Source organism: Melospiza georgiana, chromosome 18, assembly GCF_028018845.1.
Source record: "Melospiza georgiana isolate bMelGeo1 chromosome 18, bMelGeo1.pri, whole genome shotgun sequence".
NCBI lineage: Eukaryota > Metazoa > Chordata > Aves > Passeriformes > Passerellidae > Melospiza > Melospiza georgiana.
The window spans coordinates 3,456,143-3,474,705 of NC_080447.1; the positions used below are offsets into that span (position 1 = coordinate 3,456,143).

An 18,563-nucleotide genomic window follows, 5' to 3' on the forward strand; every position below is an offset into this window, starting at 1 on the left:
CAGGGGCAGCCCCTGGGAGCATCCCTGGCATGCGGGGCCAGGATTGCCCCCTGGCCACGGCCGTGTCCCCTCCGCAGCCGCGTGTGTGTGCCTGTGTCCCCGCAGAGCGCAGGGACGCGAGGTCGCCGGCAGCTGAGCCCCCACTGCCTGGCCCCGACGGCAAAGCCAAAGCGCCCGGCACAGAGACCCCGCTGCAGAGACATGAGGCAGACAAGCAAAAGTACGTGGGAGCCCAAATGGGGTGGGTTTGGGGCGCTGTGAGGACGCGTGGCTCTGTCCTCGCTCCTGCACGGGGATGTCCTTCCTTCCATCCATCCATCCATCCATCCATCCATCCATCCATCCATCCATCCATCCATCCATCCATCCACCTTCTCCTTCCCTCTGCTGTCCAGTTTGAAGCAGTCACACCATGCTCAGAAACTCTCCCAGTGTCTGTCTGTCTGTCCATCCCCATCCCGGGTGGTTTTGGGCAAGCAGCAGGCACAGGCACAGCGGGGACAGGTCCCTCCTGTTGTCCCCTTCCACGGAATCCCTGGCTCATGGCTTTGCTCGGACTGGTGGGCTCAATCCAGGTCGCTGTGTGAACCTCATTAGATGACCTTTTAATTCAGATGCTCTGATGCCTTCATTGTTATTCCTTAACACGCTGCACCGGGGAAACAAATGAAGAATCTTTAAACCCTAAATTGCAGAGCTCTGCGAGTAAGTTCCTGGCAAGTGCAGGCTATAAATAATGCAGAATAACTTTGCCCTGATTGCTTCCCCCTCCTCCAGTTAATTACAGGTGGGGGTGGGCTGCCATGCCCCCCTCAGAGGGGTTTCAGCCTCAGGGATCAGGGACCATTTTCAACCCAATGTGAATTTTTTTTACACTTGGGGCAATAAACATTAAACATGTTACTGAGGGTTAACACAGCTTGGACACATCCTGGTATCCACTGGTGGGAGTTTCCTGGCTCCAGTGAGTGATGGGGTAGAGGAGGGGACTCTGAGGGGTCTCTGTGTGGTTCTGGGGGGCTGTGGGGTCGGCGGTGCCCCCTGTCCATCCCTGGTGCCCGTCTCTCGCAGGGGCCTGCAGGAAGCTCAGGTCACCTTGGCCGCTCGGCTGGGGGAGGCAGAGGAGAAGATCAAAGTGCTCCACGCAGGTAGTGGGGCCGGGACAGGGGCTGCTGACCGTGCAGGGCCTGGCCCCCACCCCACAGCTCACCCTCCTCTTCCTCTTGCCAGCGCTGAAGGCCACGCAGACGGAGCTGCTGGAGCTGCGCTGTAAATACGACGAGGAAGCGGCGTCCAAGTAAGTGCCCAGCAGGGCTGGGTTGTGCTCAGAGCTGAGCTGAGACACTTTTGGCAGCACTGGGACATCTCCGTGGTGCTGCTTGAGGAGCTGAGATGCTTCAAGCCCCTGCAGGGACATCCTCAGCTGTGGTGTCACCGAAATTGTGAGAGAAACACAAACTCTCCAACAACATCTTTTAAGTGTTGGAGAGCCAAGGTGTTGCTTTATTCTGGCCGGGATGTGCAACAGAAATTGTTTCATCCACTCATGCCCGGGTTATGCAGTGAAAATCATTCAATCACACCTGGTTTTGTACCAGACCTTTATTTATTAGTACATAAAAGCCCCACAGAAATTCACATTCATTGATCTCAAATGACACAATCCTTAGTATTCCATCTCCTATTGGTTATTAATCCCTTCACCTTCGATCTTAATTGGGTCCTCATCCTTGGGCTCTTTTATCGATCTTTCCCCAGACCAGGTGTCTCCGACCCACCAGGGGGGAAATGTTTGTTGATGTTCCCTTATCTCCTCTTTATCTCCTGGCTACTCCCAGTTCTTCCCCGGGAGTCTTTTGAGGAGAAACTTCAGTTCTCCTCCCCCTGGGCAAAGGCAAAATCCCTCAGCCTCCTGCCCGTGTTCTGGGCTGTGTCTGTGCCCCCACACCCTCTGACACCTCTTGTTTTCTGTCTCAGGGCAGATGAAGTGGCCATGATCATGACCAACCTTGAGAAAGCCAACCAGGTGAGCCAGGAGCTGACTTGGCAGGGGCTTGGGGTGGGGTTGGCCCTGCAGAACTCGAGGTGCTGCATGCACCCCAAGCATCTGTGTGGCCTGAGTGTCTGTCCCCAAAACTGATAAGGGGTTGACAGGCACCACGATTGGGAATTCCTACAAAGGAGGGCTCAGTTTCCTCCCCTTGGTGGGACCCCCTGCCCCATGTATGGGGTCAAGGGTGTGTTTGGGATTCTGCCAGGCTCCATTTGGCTGCTGGAGCTGGCACTTGTCACCTCCAGCCTCCCACGGGTGTTTTAGGACACAACCCACACTGTTCCTGTGTTAGATTCCGTTGAAATCTCTCTTGGTCTTATCCACTCCTCTTAATTAGTGTTTTTTTTAATTCTGAAAATGTAGGTACAAATAAATACATGTGGATAATACAAGAGGTCTAAAGAACAATTTGTGTAAATAAAACCATCCTTTTGGGTGGAAAAAAGATATCCTGGAGATGGTCTGCAGCCAGTGCTGAAGGATGGGGATCAGGAACTGTGCTAGGACATGGGGACCTTAAATACGTGGGGGGAACTTAAATATCTGGGCTGGGCTGAGGATGCTGGAGGTGGGAGTGGGATGCTCAGGAGAGGCAGAGATTGGGGCAGATCCTGGGCCCTGTGTGGGGTGGGCTGAGCTGCAGTGCCTGGTGTGATTCCTGCTCTGTTCCCTTGCAGCGGGCGGAGGCGGCGCAGAGGGAAGTGGAGAGTTTGAGGGAGCAGCTGGCGGCCGTCAACAGCTCCCTGCGCCTGGCCTGCTGCTCCCCGACGGGCACCACGGGGGTGAGGGCATCCCTGGGACCAGGAGCACCCCTCAGGAACAGCCCTTGGGGCCAGGAGCACCCCTCAGGGCCAGGGACAGCCCTGGCGCCTGCAGCATCCTTTGGGGCCGGCAGCATCTGTCACAGCCGGGAACGTCCCACTGCGCTTGGGAGCACCCCACTGATGCAGGGAGCACCTTTTTGTGTTTGGGAGCAAGCCCAAAATGCCTGAGGGGAGGAAACCCAAAATGCCTGAGGAGTGTTTTTACCCTGAGGCAGTAGAACTGGCTGTGCCTGTCAGCCTCTCACAGAGGAGGGGACACGCACCCCCACAGCACTGAAATGCACCTGGGAGACCTTTAAGGGGCAGAAGGAATGTCTGTCCCTCCCCAATGTCCCAAGTGCACTAAGCTGAGCCCTGCTTCCTGCAGGGACAGGTCCAATGGGGAGGGTGGCCCTTGTCCCCACCTTGGGTGGCCGGGAGCTGACAGTGTCCCCTCTCCCAGCAGGACAAAGTGAACTATTCCATGTGCTCAGGGTCGAGGTTGGAGGCAGCTCTGGCTGCCAAGGACCGGGAGATCCTGCGGCTCCTGAAGGATGTGCAGCACCTCCAGAGCTCTCTGCAGGAGCTGGAGGAGTCCTCTGCCACCCAGATCGCCGAGCTGGAGGGACAGCTGGCCGCCAAGAACGAGGCCATCGAGGTGCGCCTGTGGGGGCTTGGGGCGTGCCAGGGATGGGGGACACAGGTCCTGCCATGCCAGGGGTGGGGGACATGGGTCCAGCCGTGCCGTGTGGCCGCCAGGAGCTGGCTGCAAGGAGTCCCCTCCTCTGCTCCACAGAAGCTGGAGGAGAAGCTGCAGGCACAGGCTGACTACGAGGAGATCAAAACCGAGCTGAGGTATGGCTTGACCGGCGCCCATGGCTGCCTCCTCGCTGGTGTCCCAGCACCACAGCTGTGACACAGCCGCCATGTCACCTCCTTGTCTCCCTGCCAGCATCCTGAAGGCGATGAAGGTGGCCTCTGCTGGCTGCAGCCTGCCCCAGGCAAGTGGCGTGGCGCGTCCCGAGGCGCTGGCCGGGCTGAGCCAGCCCTGCCGACGGTGCCTCCGCCGCCTGTCCCCATCTCGCCCTGGCTCCTTGCAGAGCATCTCCAAGGCAGAGGAGGCCCTGCTGCTGGGGAAGGAGGCTTTCTACCCCTCCCAGAAGTACCTGCTGGAGAAGCCCAGCCTGCTGGCCAGCACTGGTAGGGATGTTAGATTCTGTGGCGTCCTGCTGGGAATATCCGTGGGAATGTGGGCGGCCCGGCTGTGGTGGGGTGGGATGTCGCCTGGGGAAACTGAGGCAGGAGCTGTTTGGCTGCAGGGCTGTGCCTGAGCCGTGGCCAGGGGGACTCTAGTGTGTCTCCCTCTCTCTCCTTCATCTCTAGAGGAGGATCACTCCGAAGACGAGTCAGGGAAGGATCCACTGGGCATGGAGCAGCCGTACCCATCTCCTCACCACGCCCCAGCTGATGACCCCGCGTCCCCCACTCCCCTCCCGCCGCTGCCTGGCCCCGGCGTGGCCCCTGATGGTCCCCGGACTTTCTCGCTGTCCCCCTTCCCGGGGGCTGAGCGGCTCTCAGGGGACCCCAAGGCCCCCCACCTCCCTGTGCCCGGCTACAAGAGCGAGAGCAGCAGCGGGGCGCCGCCCTTCCCCTCCTCCTTCTTCGGGGCCAAAAGCAGCACCGTGCACCCCGTCCCCGTGCCGGCCACCAGTGCCACCAGCCCGCCCGGCGAGCCCTCCGAGGGCAGCGCCGGCAGCTCCGGCGAGGAGGAGCAGCTGGACACGGCCGAAATCGCCTTCCAGGTGAAGGAGCAGCTGCTGAAGCACAACATTGGGCAGAGGGTCTTCGGGCACTACGTGCTGGGGCTGTCCCAGGGCTCCGTCAGCGAGATCTTGGCGCGGCCCAAGCCCTGGCACAAGCTGACGGTGAAGGGCAAGGAGCCGTTCATCAAGATGAAGCAGTTCCTGTCCGACGAGCAGAACGTGCTGGCCCTGAGGACTATCCAGGTGCGCCAGAGAGGTGAGTGGTTGGGGTGGCCCTGGCCAACGGGTCCTGTCCCCCTCCCAGTGCACCCCAGTTCACCCTGGGGTGCCTCATGCTGTGGCAGGGATGCTCACCAGACCCTGATGTGCTGGGATGCTGTTCCCCAGGATTTTCCCTGCTGGGATGGAGCTGGCTGCTGGGTGGGATGAGCTCTGGCAAACGGCAGCAATTAACAGCAACCCATGGCTGTGGAACTGCATCCCCGGACGTGCTTTACTCATTTATTCTGACAAGTGCCATTTAATTATTCATTAGGCTGTTCTGTGCTGTATGAATCAATGTGCTGGGGAATATTTCATTAAAATAATGAAGTTTTAGTGCTGCGGAACCTCGGCGCGGCATTGGCACTGTCGTGGAATGGTGACTCCCATCTCTGGGGACAGTGGCTGCTGGCCACATCTCAGCAGTGGCAGCGGGTCACTCAAGTCCCCATGGTGGCACCAGGAGTGGACAGTGCACACCAGGAGTGGACAATGCACACCCATGGCTCATGCACCTGCTGGTTTAAGCCTGGAGGGCTCTGATTTATCCCCTGGATCTGATCCATCATTAATACTTCTATTAACAGCCAGGAGGGCACAGTGCCAGGGATGGGGACATGGTTTCTGTGCCCGTGTCTCTGCTCGTGGTGGGGAGAGGGTGCCCTTGGCTGGGATGAGCAAGGTGGTGGGAGATGCTGTGCCAGAGGCAGGAGCTGGCAGCCAGGGCTACCAGGGCTCCCTGTGCTCCGGTAGCGACTAATCGGGAGTGACACTTGTCTTCAAACCAGCATCCCTAAAAATAACTGAACATGAGGAGCAGTAAATACTTCCTGACATACAAGTGGAGCTTGTAAAACCAGCGCTGGTGACAAAGCTGTTATCCTGCCTCTTTGATCAGGTAGCATCACACCACGGATCAGGACACCGGAGACCGGCTCCGACGACGCCATCAAAAGCATCCTGGAGCAGGCAAAAAAGGAGATTGAGTCGCAGAAGGGAGGTAGGTGCTGCCATGGGGGTGGCCAAGTCCCTGCTCTGCCCTGTGGCAGCAGCACCCGTCCCAAAAATTGGCTTTTTGGGGGGTGTTTCACCCATTGACATCCATGTAGAATTTTAGGGCATGTTGGAAGAAAATGCTGTGTGGGATGGAAGAGTCCCTGTGCAGCAGAGTTCAGATCTGGGCTTTCAGAAACTTTGGATGCACTCTTTTTCCTCCCCCCTGCCCCAAACCAGATGATTAAATGAGTATTCAGGATCCATCTGGCACGAGGAACCATTAAAGCAGCTGCTCTCACAGTCAATTACAAGAAATGAAATACATTAAAACAGGTAGTCTGCTGAGAAAGCAGAATCCCGGAGAATTAAATTAGACCGCAACGGTGGAAAAAACAGGCAGGGAAAACAAACATGTTTGTCTATCGCATTGTTGGTAATGGGATTTATTTTGCAATCATCAAAAAAGAAGTTGGCTTTGAGCTGGGGCTGTTGACGCTTTTGCTTTGTGGATGCTGCTGGTCCAAACCAGATTGGGATAAACCACTTTCCTCCCACACTTTGAGTTGTGGCCGCACAGTAAACGATGTCTGCTGCTCCTCTGGGCTGCCCTCACTGCTTTTCTCTACAGGGGAGCCCAAAACACCATCAGCATCACAGGCAGTGGCCAACGGGGCGAGCAGCAGCAGCTCGGAGGACGCCATCAAGAGCATCCTGGAGCAGGCGCGGCGGGAGATGCAGGCGCAGCAGCAGGCGCTGCTGGACGTGGAGTCGGGGCCCGGCGGGCGCGGAGGGGACGCGGTGCCCTCCGAGCGCTCCACGCTGGGCACCGTCAGCCAGAACATCACCCCCGCCCTGGTCAAGCAGGAGGAGGGCAGCGGGGCCAGCCCTGGCCCGCCGCAGACGCCCCTGGCCGTGCTCTCCCCCGCCGCCTTCGTCCAGAGCATCATCCGCAAGGTGAAGTCGGAGATCGGCGACGCCGGCTCCTACTTCGACCAGCACTGGGCGTCGGAGCGGAGCCTGCTCAGCCGGCCCTACACCTCCGTGTCGCCCTCGCTGTCCTCCTCCTCCTCCAGCTACTCCAGCATGGCCAACGGCCGGGGCTGGCCGCGGGGGGAGCCCGGTGAGGGCGGCACCAACGAGGACGAGCTGCAGCCGGAGGATGAGGAGCCCCAGCGGCTGTCGGAGATGAAGGCGGAGGGAGCTGGAGCGGAGCCAGCGGCCGGGGGGCGTCTGTCCTACTACCCCACGTACGTGCCACGGACCCTGAAGCCCACGGTGCCGCCGCTGACGCCAGAGCAGTATGAGATGTACATGTACAGGGAGGTGGACACGCTGGAGCTGACCCGGCAGGTCAAGGAGAAGTTGGCCAAGAACGGCATCTGCCAGAGGATCTTCGGAGAGAAGGTACCAGCCTGGAGAAGGGGGGTCTGGTGTCCCCCTCTGCTCCATGAGCCAGAGCCTGGGGCTCATTGGTGGCCTTCACCAGCTCCTTCCAGAGTCTTCCTTTTCCCTGGTCTGTTTCTCCTTGGAGGACTCTGAGTCCTCAGGTCTGACCCAAGCCCAGTCTCCCAGTGGCCACCACTAACTGGTTGTGGCACTTCCCACCAAGAGTACACAGTCCCCTCAACCCAGCCCTTTGGGGACCAGCCTCCCACCCCACTGGGTATCCCGGGGGGCCCACCATCAGCACCCATGGCTGGGGACAGAGGGTCCAGACATGCTGTGGGGCAGCGGGTGGCAGCAGGTGGCAGTGGGTGGCAGTGGGTGGCATCCTGCTCCCCCTCCCCTGACAGGGGAGTGGAGGGCAGGCGGCTTCCCATCACTGGGGGAGTGCAGCCCACCTTGAGAGGGTGACACCTGCGTGGTGCCCAGGTGCTGGGACTGTCCCAGGGCAGTGTGAGTGACATGCTGTCGCGGCCCAAACCGTGGAGCAAGCTGACACAGAAGGGTCGGGAGCCCTTCATCCGCATGCAGCTCTGGCTGACAGACCAGCTGGGCCAGGGGATCAGCCAGCAGCCCACACCCTCCCAGGGTAAGTGACATCACTGTCCCCATGTGTCATCAGTGTCCCCACCACTTCTGTGTCCGTCCCCTGCATCCCAGGGAGTTTGTCCTGCTCCCACCCCAGCACTGGGAAGAGCTGTCCCTGCCAACTCCAGTACCAGCACCCACATCCTGGGAAGTCCCTTCCATCCCCAACCTCCTTCATTTAAAACAAAAATAAAAGGAAAGCCACATCAAAAACCTTGGGCTTCGTGCCTGACGTAAAGCAATAACTGGATTTTTTGTGTTATATTGGTGGCATTTTCTCTCTTTAATTATCCCACCACCATCATCTCCCACTTTGGAGAAGCTTGGCTGGTATCCCTCTCCTCTAGAGGGCAAATCCACAAGCATCCCCCAAATGCCCTTCCTGCTCCCTGCCCCGTCCCCTCCCGCTGACCCCTGTGCCCTGGTGTCACACAGCCAGCCCAGCGGAGCCCCAGCCGTCCCCCTCGCCGCCCCCCAGCCCCTCCGAGCACGAGAAGGGCTGCCAGGAGCCCCTCACCCTGGCCTTGGAGAGCAGCAAGGAGAACCAGCAGCCCGAGAGCCGCTCGACGCCTGCGCTGGGCGGGAAGATGTATCCCAACAGCCAGGGCCCCGTGGGCATCCAGGAGATCGTCGCCATGTCCCCCGAGCTGGACACCTACTCCATCACCAAGAAGGTCAAGGAGGTCCTGACAGACAACAATTTAGGTGCGGGCCCTCTCTCTGCCCAGGTTTTTGGGAGCTGCTGGTGAGACTGCATGGATCCAGCACCTCAGTTCCTGTAGGTGCAACCCCCCCTTCCAGATGTTTCTCTGTGGGTGCTCATGGGAATTCCAGGAGGATGCTGGCTGGGAAATGGGGTGCACCTGCTCTGCAGGGGGACTGCAGCGCCCGTCCCGCTGCTCTACCCCGCTAACCACCTCTGCTTCTCCTCCGCCAGGCCAGCGGCTGTTTGGGGAGAGCATCCTGGGTCTGACGCAGGGCTCGGTGTCCGATCTCCTCTCCAGGCCCAAGCCGTGGCACAAGCTGAGCCTGAAGGGGAGGGAGCCCTTCGTGCGCATGCAGCTCTGGCTCAACGACCCTCACAACGTGGAGAAGCTGCGCGACATGAAGAAGCTGGAGAAGAAGGGTGAGGGGCGGGGTGACACGGCCCTGCTGGGTTAGGTGACACATCCCACTGGCCGAGGGGGGGTTCCTGGGCTGGGGGGCGAGCGGTGCCAGCTGGGTGTCCTCTCCTGCAGCCTACCTGAAGCGCCGGTACGGGCTGATGAGCGCTGGCTCGGACAGCGAGTCCCCGAGCGCGCGCTCCGAGTGCGCCAGCCCCAGCGCGCCGCCGCAGGACCTCAGCCTGCTCCAGATCAAGAAGCCGCGGGTGGTGCTGGCGCCGGAGGAGAAGGAAGCCCTAAAGAAAGCCTACCAGCTGGAGCCATATCCCTCCCAGCAGACCATCGAGCTGCTCTCCTTCCAGCTCAACCTCAAGACCAACACCGTCATCAACTGGTTCCACAACTACAGGTATGGGCACTCCCGGGCTTTGGGGGTGCTGTGACACAGAGGGAGTGTCTCTGTTCCCCTTCCAGCCTTCCATGTCACTCTTCACTAGATGAGAGGTGCAGACCCACTGGAGGTCTCCAGGTTGGTGGGTGGTGTTGGCTACCTTGACCAAGTCGTGTTGAGCATCTAAAGTGGTTTCCATGCTCACATCCACCTGCTCACCCCAGAGCGGGATCTCTGTGAAGGGGGAGAGCCTTACGGAGGCTGCTGGAGCACAGGATCCATCCCCACGGCAGCCCAGCCCTGGGGAGCAGCACAGGTTTCATCCCTAGGTGACATTGCAGTGGACAGTTCATCCACTGGCTGGAGATGTGGCATGGGGCAGTGGGTGGTTGTCGCCACCCCTCCGTGGTTGTGTCCCGCAGGTCACGGATGCGCCGGGAGATGCTGGTGGAGGGCGCACAGGACAATGACACGGACCCGGAGCAGAGCGGCGGGGCGGCCATCCCCGGGCGCCGGGCCCCCCACAGCCCCGACTCGGACCCCGAGGACCACAAACCCGCGTTGGTGGGGGGCGAGCCCCCCTGTGCCGCTGCGCCCGTGAAGGTGAAGGAGGAGCAGGGCGATCCGGGCGGCTGGAGCCGCCGGCGGGACTCACGCAGCCCGGCCGGCGCGGCCGAAGGGACCGGCCCTCCCCACGAGGAGCGGGGGGCAGCCCCCCACGCCGCCGCCCCCAGCCTCCCGCGGCGGGGAGGCCGCGCCGGTGCCACCGCTGGGGGACCCCAACCGCCGCCGCCGCCGCCACACCCCGACAGCTCCCAGTCCTCGGCGGGCTCGTCCCGCTGCAGCTTGGTGGTGTCCCCAACGTCGCCCTCGGCAGCTTCCTCGCCCGGCCTCACCGGCTCAGCCTCTCCAGGACCGTCCTCTGCCGGGCCGGTGTCGCCGGCGCTGCCACCGGCCGCCGGCCCCCGGCTCAGCACCAGCGTGCAGCGGCGCCACGAGAAGATGGCCAACCTCAACAACATCATCCACCGCCTGGAGCGGGCTGCCAACCGCGAGGAGGCCCTCGAGTGGGAGTTCTGAGCCCCCCGACACCCCAAATATATATATACACCCCCACACATATATATATATTTTGATAAATGCAGTGTGCACCGAGAGGTGACAAGTGGCCGGCGCCACGGAAGAGGAGCGCCCGTGAAAAAAGAGGGGACCCCTCTCTATGAATCCACCCCACCCCTCTGGCTTTGTTTTAAATGTGAAAAACTGGGAACAATTTTAGAAAAGTAAAACAAACAAAAAAAAATATTTATAGACCTCTTTTAGATATTTTAATAAAAGGATACTTTGGAATTTATTAACAGCTTAAGCTGCTTTGATATTAAAGATAGCTATAAAATCAAGATGATGTAGCAGTCGTGTCATTAAATGTACACTGAAGTCTTGTAGTTTGCCACTGGATGAGATTAAAAACAAATAAACAAAAAAAAAAAAAAAAAGAAAACCAACCCACAGAAAAGACTTTTTGAGCAAAGCCATCAAGAAGCACTATGAGACTGACCAAATTTAAGAAACTTTTGCAGTTTCCACCCTTGTCTGTAAGACACTGCATCGCTTCTGCCCCAGCCAGAGACTGCGTCCTAGTCCCTGAAGACTCTAAAGCCCCCGACGCCATCGAGTATGTATTTAGTTCTGGTGGTTTATGTTTTTGGAAGCCTTTGTAACACAGAATGTCCCGTGCGGTTGTATATGTTGTAGAAATGTCTGCAATAGCCTTCTGGAACAAGATGTAGCATGGTCCCAACGCCGTCCCTCGCGCTTCCTCCAGCCGGCGGCCGGTGGCAGCTCCCACCTGCCATCTGCAGCTCGTGCCAGCTCCCAAAGGAGGAGAGAAAATGAGGCAAAAGCAAAGAAAGCAACCTGAGTGAGCTTGGGATGGGAAAATGTCCCTGGGTGTGGTGCTTGAGGATGGTACCAGCTCACTGGGGATGGATATCCATGGCATCCTGATTCCCCATCCACTGAGGAAAGAGAAAGATGGAGCCTCTGAGCTTTGGCTCTGGGGCAGCAGTGCTTGAGGTGAGCACCCAAAAATCGTGAGCCACCCACTCACAGGCTGAGCCCTCCTCAGGGCTGCTCCAGCATCACAGCCCAGCACTTTTTTAGGGAGAGCACCTGGGCAGGAAGAGCATCCCCTTCCCACAGCCATGTCCCGGGTGGTGGGTGTCAGTGATGCCAGGATGAGCTCTGGGGTGTCACAGCAGGCTACTGCCTAAATTGGGCAAGCTCAGCCCTGAGTTGGGCAAAGCACCACGGAGCTTTGGCTTTCCAGGGCTGATCCTGTGCAGACACAGGAGCTCAGTGGTGGCACAATCCCAGTGTGCTCCCTGTCACCTCCCTGACCCCACCACCTCCAGCCAGCCTCTGCTAACAAAATGCCTTTAAACAATGTGGAGAGTCCCGCCCTGGCCTGCTCTGCCCTGTCCCCTGCCCACACAGCATCAACCATTGCCCACCAAGGCCCTGCCAGGCTCCCATTGACTGATTTTCCACTGCAGATGTTTTTATCAGAATAAAGGGTATTTTTGTACTCGGGTGGTAGTGGAGCAATGCTGGGTGAGGGCACAGCTCTCCTTGCCTGCCTCTCCTGCCCTGACAAACCCCAGGGCTGCTCTGCCACCGTGCTGTGGCAGGTGGAGGTGTGACCACTGCCTGCCTTCTCCGTTGTGTGCTAGAGGGAGCTTTAGGTGGAACGGGATTTGAGGAAGCACTCGGGACAGTCCTGAGCACGGCAATCCTGTTGTATGAAAGCCAGCGGGACACACCGGTCACGTTTTTGTTAGGCTCATGTTCTGTACTTCAAAAGTTTCTATGAGATCGATGAACTTTGTTTAACAATTTTGGAAGGAACAAGTTCTGTAAAGAGCCACTAAATACAGAAGTTGGATACGACTCTGGCCTTGGGGTGTGTTTTGTCTGGAGGTGATGGAATGGGAACCCCTCTCACACTTGCCCAGTGTTGGCACCCTCAGAAGTCTCAGCTTTGCTTTGGGATTGTGGCAAGAGCTCTCATTATTCCTGTGAGTGGGGGATAAAAAAAGAGGGTTTTAAATGGGGTTAGTCCAGCTCAGGGTGTGATCCTGCCCCATGAAATTCCTGTGCTCATCCCTGCTGCAGGTTTGCTCCTGCCCCTGGGGTAGCTCAGCATCCTCCAGCGTGAGTTTATTATAAAATCATCATTTCCTGGAATGGTTTGGGTTAGAAGAGACCTTAAGGATCATCTTACTCCATCCCCCTGCCATGGGCAGAAACACCTTCCACTAGACCAGGCTGCCCAAAGGCCTGTCCAGCCTGGCAGTGCCAGTGGCACCGTGCCCCAGCACGGCTCTCATTCAGAGCCAACATTGCTGGGCGAGTCGGCAGCTCCTGACACCAGGCAGGGCTGTTTGTGTCTGATGAATTAATAAATCCATATGTTGCATATCTGTTTGAGCTTGTTTGTCAGCTAACATGTTGAGGAGGACTTTTATTGATGGATATCTGAACGCCTGGCGAAGCTGTGCCAGCTGCCATGGAAACCAGGATCTTCCCTGTGGCAAAGGACGGAGCCACGGAACCATCTGGGTGCAGCTGCACCCTGGCTGCCCTTGGCACTGCTCCAAATGCCACATTCCGTAGGGGAATGCCATGCCTGGCCAGGGACAGGCTCCATGCTCTGCGGGACTCTCGGTGAGCAGGTGACCCTGGCTGGCTTCGTGCCTCAGTTTCCCCAATAAGTGATTGCCCAGCCTCTGCCAGACCCTGTATTAAAGAGAAGTTGGAGATATTCATGAAGTGGGATGTGTGGGCAGGGACATGGGGATGTGCTGGCCACTTTCACAAGGGCAGAGTCCTTGGTCCCTGTCTGGCATCAACAAGGGGACAGATATTTTGTCCTGGTTAAGAGGTGCCCTGACATGGGACCACCCTGGCACTGGGTGTCCTGATGTCCCCAGGGTGACTCCATCCCATCTCACCCCATCCCTGCAGGCAGATATGGGGCTCCAGGGCACTGCAAGACCCTGGCATTGGCCATGTCCCCTTCGGGTGACACAGTCCCTGACCAGCCCCACAGACATGGTGGGGACAGAAGGAGGAGTAAAATAAATCATTAATTCCCGCCTGGACCCCTGTGCCCAGGGGCTCAGAGGCACAAACAAGGACCATGGATGGGAGGGAAGTTCTGAACTTTTATTGTAGAAAAATCTACAACTTTTCTTGTAGAAAAATCCTGTGCCTGTCCCAAGGGAGCAAAGGGAGCTCGAGCCACCCAACCCTGAGCCAGGGCACCCTGACTGCTCCCACGTGCTCCAGAGTGGGTCACCCCACCTCTGGGCCAGCAGCTTGAGTTTCTGATGTGGAAATAAGATAGGAACACAGGCATGAGACACCAGCTTTGCTCTGGTTTGGCACATGAATCATTCCTCACGCTCTGCTGCTGACACACACGTTCCCATTTGCCACCACGAGCGATGCTTCCCCTTAGTGAGCTGGCACGGGGATGATGTGCTGTCCCAAAATACCCACCAGCAAAGCAGTGCCTGCAGCTGCTGAACTCCCCCAGGGTCTGATCCCCCCTCCACATTCACCATCCAGGCTGCAAGCAGCAATTGCTCCCTGTGAAGTGCCCGGGGCTGGGCGTCACCAGCTCCCCGGAGCGTGCGGAGCTGCTGCTGCCATTAAGGAAGGGCTGCACTCACTGATATTTTCATTTCAAACCACATCCTGCTGGAGCAGAGGGATCTGGCAGAGCTCAGCCGACCTCAGCCCTGTGCTGGGCCAGGAGGGGAAGTCGGTGGCAGGCTCTCCACTGTGGAACCCACACGGGAGCTCAGGCGGGCGGGATCCCATCACAATCCTCCTCCAGAAGTCGTCAGGGTGTGATCCCACTGCAAGAGCACCCAGAGGCCCCAGCAGAGCCAGAGCAGAGGTCGATTTCCACTCAGGCAGTGAGTGGTTTGTAGTTTGCTCGTGCTGAGTGGAGCACCCCAAACCCACATGAGGGATGGCTGGAGGGCACCTATACGGTGCCCATTTCACCATCACTGCTGTCCCTCGGTGCCCAGCCCTCGCTGGCACCACCAACACCACCACAGCCAGGTCTGCACACCCCGGGGCGAGGAGGGGACATGTCCATCACCACGGACGGCCACCTCCACCCCGCCCCATCTCCTGCTAGGTTCCCAGCGCTCATCCGCCGCTCAGAGCTGGGAGCCACGCCGCTTCTGCTGCCAGTCCTGCCGCAGCCGGGCCACCTCCCGGCTGTACTGCTCGTGGAGGCGGCAGAACGTGGACGGGCTCTGTGCCACGGCGCTCGCTGTCCCGCTGCCGTTCGACACCCTCCGGCGGGGCGGCAGCGGCGGCGGCCGCGGCGCCCCCTCCTCATCGTGCCCAGAGGTGTCGGGCGGCCGCTCCTCGGCCTCCAGCACGTTGTTCCACACCGCACAGCCGTTCTCCTTGGGCGGGACAGCGGGCAGAGCCGGCAGCCGCTCCCGGCACTGCTCCAGCCCCGACGGCTTCGGCTTCCAAGGGTCGGGAGCGTCCTGGGAGCATCCCCCGGGCAGCCCCCGGCTCATCTCCTGCAGCTGCTTCTCCAGCTCCCGCACCACCAGCCGCATGTAGTCAAAGCTGGCTCGGGACAGCGACTTCACCCACGACTCCATGGCCTCCTGGCTCTCCGCCGCCAGCACGTAGGTGCGGGACTTGCTGCCGCCGAAGCGGATGGCGAAGGCGAAGTTCTCGGCCGAATCGCAGAGCTCCACATTGCAGCCCTCCAGCACGATGACGCCCACGGGCTCCCGGCTGTCGCGCTCCTCGAAGTAGAAGAGCATGTTTCCCTTGAGCACGAACCAGCGGCGGTGATAGGCCGTGTGCCGCTCGCCGCGCTTGTAGAGGAAGCCGCAGTTGTCGGCCGGGGAGTCGCAGGTGGCGTAGAAGGCCAAGCTGCGCTCGTTCAGCTTCATGGCTGCGCGCCCTGCGGGGACAGCGGGTGCTCAGCGCCGCGCGTCGATGGCACGGAAACGAACCAGCGCCTTTTTGTTCGCGCTGGAGGCAGCGGCAGCAGCAGCCCTGGCGCCCAGGAAATGGAGCTGCTGAATAAACAACGCCGGGATAGCCGGGATAAGAGGACTCGCCGATAAGGGGCTGAGCCCGGCGGATGGCCGGCGGGCTCTGGCTGCCCAAGGGATGAGGCTCACCCTCCCAGCACCACCCCGGCAGTGTTTTCCCAGGGAGGAGCCCCGGGCAGGGCCTGTCCCGGTGCCTCACCTGGCACAGGTGACCTTCCCGCCGGCGCCGCGCTTTCCGTGTCCCTTCGCTCCTCCCCGCGGCGGCACGGAAGGCTTTGGCCGGCGCCGCCGATCCGGCTGCCGCTCCAGAGAGCCGTGGCCATGAACCCTGCCACCCGGGCAAGGCCACCACTGCTCCTGTCCCCTAATCGCTGGTGGCCTCGCCGTGCCAGACTTTGCACTCACCTGGGCTCTACCTGCGGTGTGCGGCGCTCGCCAGCATCAACGACGCGCGAGTGGCCGCGGCGGCCGTGGGAGCGCTGGGTCCGGGGTGGCACGGTGCCAGGGGGCTGAGGGGGCTTTGGGGCACGGCTCCCGCACGGTCACCTTTGTCCTCGGCTCCCACCGGCCCGGCCCGCCCGGCCCCGCGGGCGGAGCGCTGCTCCCGCCCGCCTCCGCCTCCGCCACCGCCCATCCCCGCGGCCGGCAGGGAGGGAGGAGCTGGAAAAGCGCTCCGGAGCTCGGCCCCGGGGCAGGGAGATTCTGGCTCGGCCCAAAACCCGCGGCAGGTCACGGTTATGGGCACTGGGACAGCAGCGGGGAGAGCGAGGGGGGAATGGCGGAGAGATGGGGGCACGCGTTGGAGGATGCAGGGGATATGCGCATCCCAGGGTGAATGTATGGGTTTACTCAGGGATGTGTGTGGGAAACCCAGGAGTTCAGTCCTGAAGGTGGCTGCGCAACGCTGAATTTTTGATCACGTTTTGGAGGGAAAGAATTGGGATTCTGGGAACGTCTGGCAGGGAACAGGCAGAGGTGGTGGATGAGGTGGACGACACAAGCCCCACAAGGAGGTTTGATGCCAGGACATGCACTGGTCCTGTGTGGGTGGGGGATGCTGCAGGGGACCAGGCTGCAAGTTCTGGCTGCTCTCCTGACCCTCCAGCCACATCCTCGGGCCACGGGCACCTGTGGGGTGGTCTCAGTGCAGAGGGACAGAAGAGGCTGAGCGGGACAAGCCTCCAGTCTGACTTCTGCTCTTGGTTGGCCTGCCAGGCTCACAGGACCACCTTGGCAGTGTTGCTGTCCTCACCACGTCCCAGTGAATGCCAGCATCAAGGATTTGCTCTCCTTATCTCCTTATCCTTATCACCTGTGCCTTTCCTCCAGTTTCCTCATCCCCCTGCTCTGCTCCACAGCCATGTGTGCATTTTGGCAATCGAGGCACTGGCAACGATTTTACAGGTCCCCATCCCAGAAAGCCTGCTGTCCCTGACCTCTGCCACAGGCTGTGGTTCATCCCCACCCACAGACGCCCTCATTTCCCTGCACAGCTGCTCGGGACTTTGCAATTTTCTGCTTGTGTCAGAGGTTTTCAGTTCACCGAGGGTTTTCCTTGTCACCTGCAGACTTTCACTTTCAGGCTATAAAAAGGGATTCAAACCAGCACTAAAACCATCTGGGCTTTATCTTCCCTCCGGAGCAGAGCAGCTCTGTTCAAGGTCGCTGGTGGGAAGCTCTTGGGGCTCTGCAGCACTTATCTCCCTGCCTAGCTCAGAGATGGCTTTTCACACGGCAAGATTAGGATGGGAAGGGCTGTGGGGGGAAGCAATATCTTTATTAGAGCAGCTCGGGTAATTGGAAAAAGGCAGCGGCGCTCTCAGCTCCGCTTTCCTTTCCTGGGACTCCAAAGCCACGTGTTCATCTTGCAGTTGTTCCTCCTCTACAGCTGCTCTGGAAAATCATCCCAATTCCTCAAAAACACCGACAAAATTCCCCTGTGGATTTTTGCTTCCCATTGAGTCCCTCTTGGGACAGCCACGCGTTGCTGCACAAGCTCCAGGACTTCCCTTTCTGAGCAGCTCCATATTTTCCCTTTTGTCCCCCAGGAGGAGCCCAGACCTCATTCCTCAGTTTCCCCATCAAGTTTTGATGGGAAAGATGTGAAAATGACCTCCCATGTTGATCTTGCCCTACAGCCGGGGACAAGGGAAAAGAAAAGGGTCTGAAAGGAGGTGAGGGGTGCCAGGAGCATTTCTGGACGTGGGATGCCCTTGGCCCCCCTTCCTGCTGCTCCCATGACCGGTGACTGGGTGTGATTACACAGCAGCGAGCGCTGGAAGGCTCAGGGAGGAGAGGGGGGCTCTGAGTCACCCCCGGTGCCGGGAAACTCGGGGTGCTGGGATCCCGGGGGCTCTCGGACACCCGGCTCCGTGCAGAGAGCCATTCCCGGAGAACCCCAATGGATCCCAGGCCGTGCCTCGGCGTTCAAGGCGAGCGAGTCCCGAGTGTCACAGGCCGCGGGCGTGGGGCGCTCCCGGCGCCTCTGGGGGTGCGGGACCTGCCCCGCTCCGCTCCACGCGGGGTTCCCGTCCCGCGCCGCCTCCACCGGGCACCGGGACCCTCCGAGCAGGGAAGGGCCGAGGCGGCGGCTGCAGCGCGGGGAAAGGCCGGGAGAGGGCGGCGGGAGCCCGGGCACGGCGGCCGGAGCGCGGCGGGGGCAGCCAGCCCCGTCACTGCCTCTGTCCGCCTCCATCCCTGCCTCCATCGCTGCCTGCATCCCGCTCCATCCCTGCCTCCATTCCTGCCTGCATCCCGCTCTATCACCGCCTCCATCCCTGCTTGCATCCCGCTCCATCCCTGCCTCCATCCCTGCCTGCATCCCGCTCCATCCCTGCCTCCATCCCGCTCCATCCCTGCCTCCATCCCTGCCTCCATCCCTGCCTGCATCCCGCTCTATCCCTGCCTGCATCCCGCTCCATCCCTGCCTCCATCCCTGCCTGCATCCCTGTCCGCATCCCGCTCCATCCCTGCCTGCATCCCGCTCCATCCCTGCCTGCATCCCTGCCTGCATCCCTGCCTGCATCCCGCTCCATCCCTGCCTCCATCCCTGCCTGCA

At 59.9% G+C, this 18,563-nt stretch overlaps 2 protein-coding genes across 6 annotated transcripts in view; one reads left to right on the forward strand and one right to left on the reverse strand.

Moving 5' to 3' along the window:
- CUX2 (cut like homeobox 2) overlaps window positions 1-12,350 on the forward strand; it is a 62,848-nt gene extending 50,498 nt beyond the window's left edge. For 3 of the 5 annotated variants that reach the window (XM_058036690.1, XM_058036689.1, XM_058036692.1), the window contains exons 4-19: window positions 106-220; window positions 1,072-1,148; window positions 1,231-1,297; window positions 1,978-2,026; window positions 2,731-2,835; window positions 3,323-3,514; window positions 3,653-3,711; window positions 3,809-4,056; window positions 4,240-4,875; window positions 5,779-5,880; window positions 6,505-7,280; window positions 7,749-7,908; window positions 8,343-8,612; window positions 8,845-9,033; window positions 9,146-9,419; window positions 9,824-12,350. In XM_058036690.1, coding sequence (XP_057892673.1) covers window positions 106-220; window positions 1,072-1,148; window positions 1,231-1,297; window positions 1,978-2,026; window positions 2,731-2,835; window positions 3,323-3,514; window positions 3,653-3,711; window positions 3,809-4,056; window positions 4,240-4,875; window positions 5,779-5,880; window positions 6,505-7,280; window positions 7,749-7,908; window positions 8,343-8,612; window positions 8,845-9,033; window positions 9,146-9,419; window positions 9,824-10,481 — 3,977 coding nt within the window. In that variant the 3' untranslated portion in view covers window positions 10,482-12,350. Of the gene's footprint in view, window positions 1-77; window positions 221-1,071; window positions 1,149-1,230; window positions 1,298-1,977; window positions 2,027-2,730; window positions 2,836-3,319; window positions 3,515-3,652; window positions 3,712-3,808; window positions 4,057-4,239; window positions 4,876-5,778; window positions 5,881-6,504; window positions 7,281-7,748; window positions 7,909-8,342; window positions 8,613-8,844; window positions 9,034-9,145; window positions 9,420-9,823 lie in introns of those variants that run through there. The other 2 variants (XM_058036691.1, XM_058036693.1) reach the window with 2 other exon arrangements.
- Window positions 12,351-14,638: 2,288 nt separating this feature from the next.
- On the reverse strand, window positions 14,639-15,410 carry PHETA1 (PH domain containing endocytic trafficking adaptor 1). Its single transcript, XM_058037238.1, has one exon. It carries the CDS (start codon window positions 15,398-15,400, stop codon window positions 14,639-14,641), a length of 762 nt encoding a protein of 253 aa, XP_057893221.1. The 5' UTR covers window positions 15,401-15,410.
- Window positions 15,411-18,563: the final 3,153 nt, after the last annotated feature.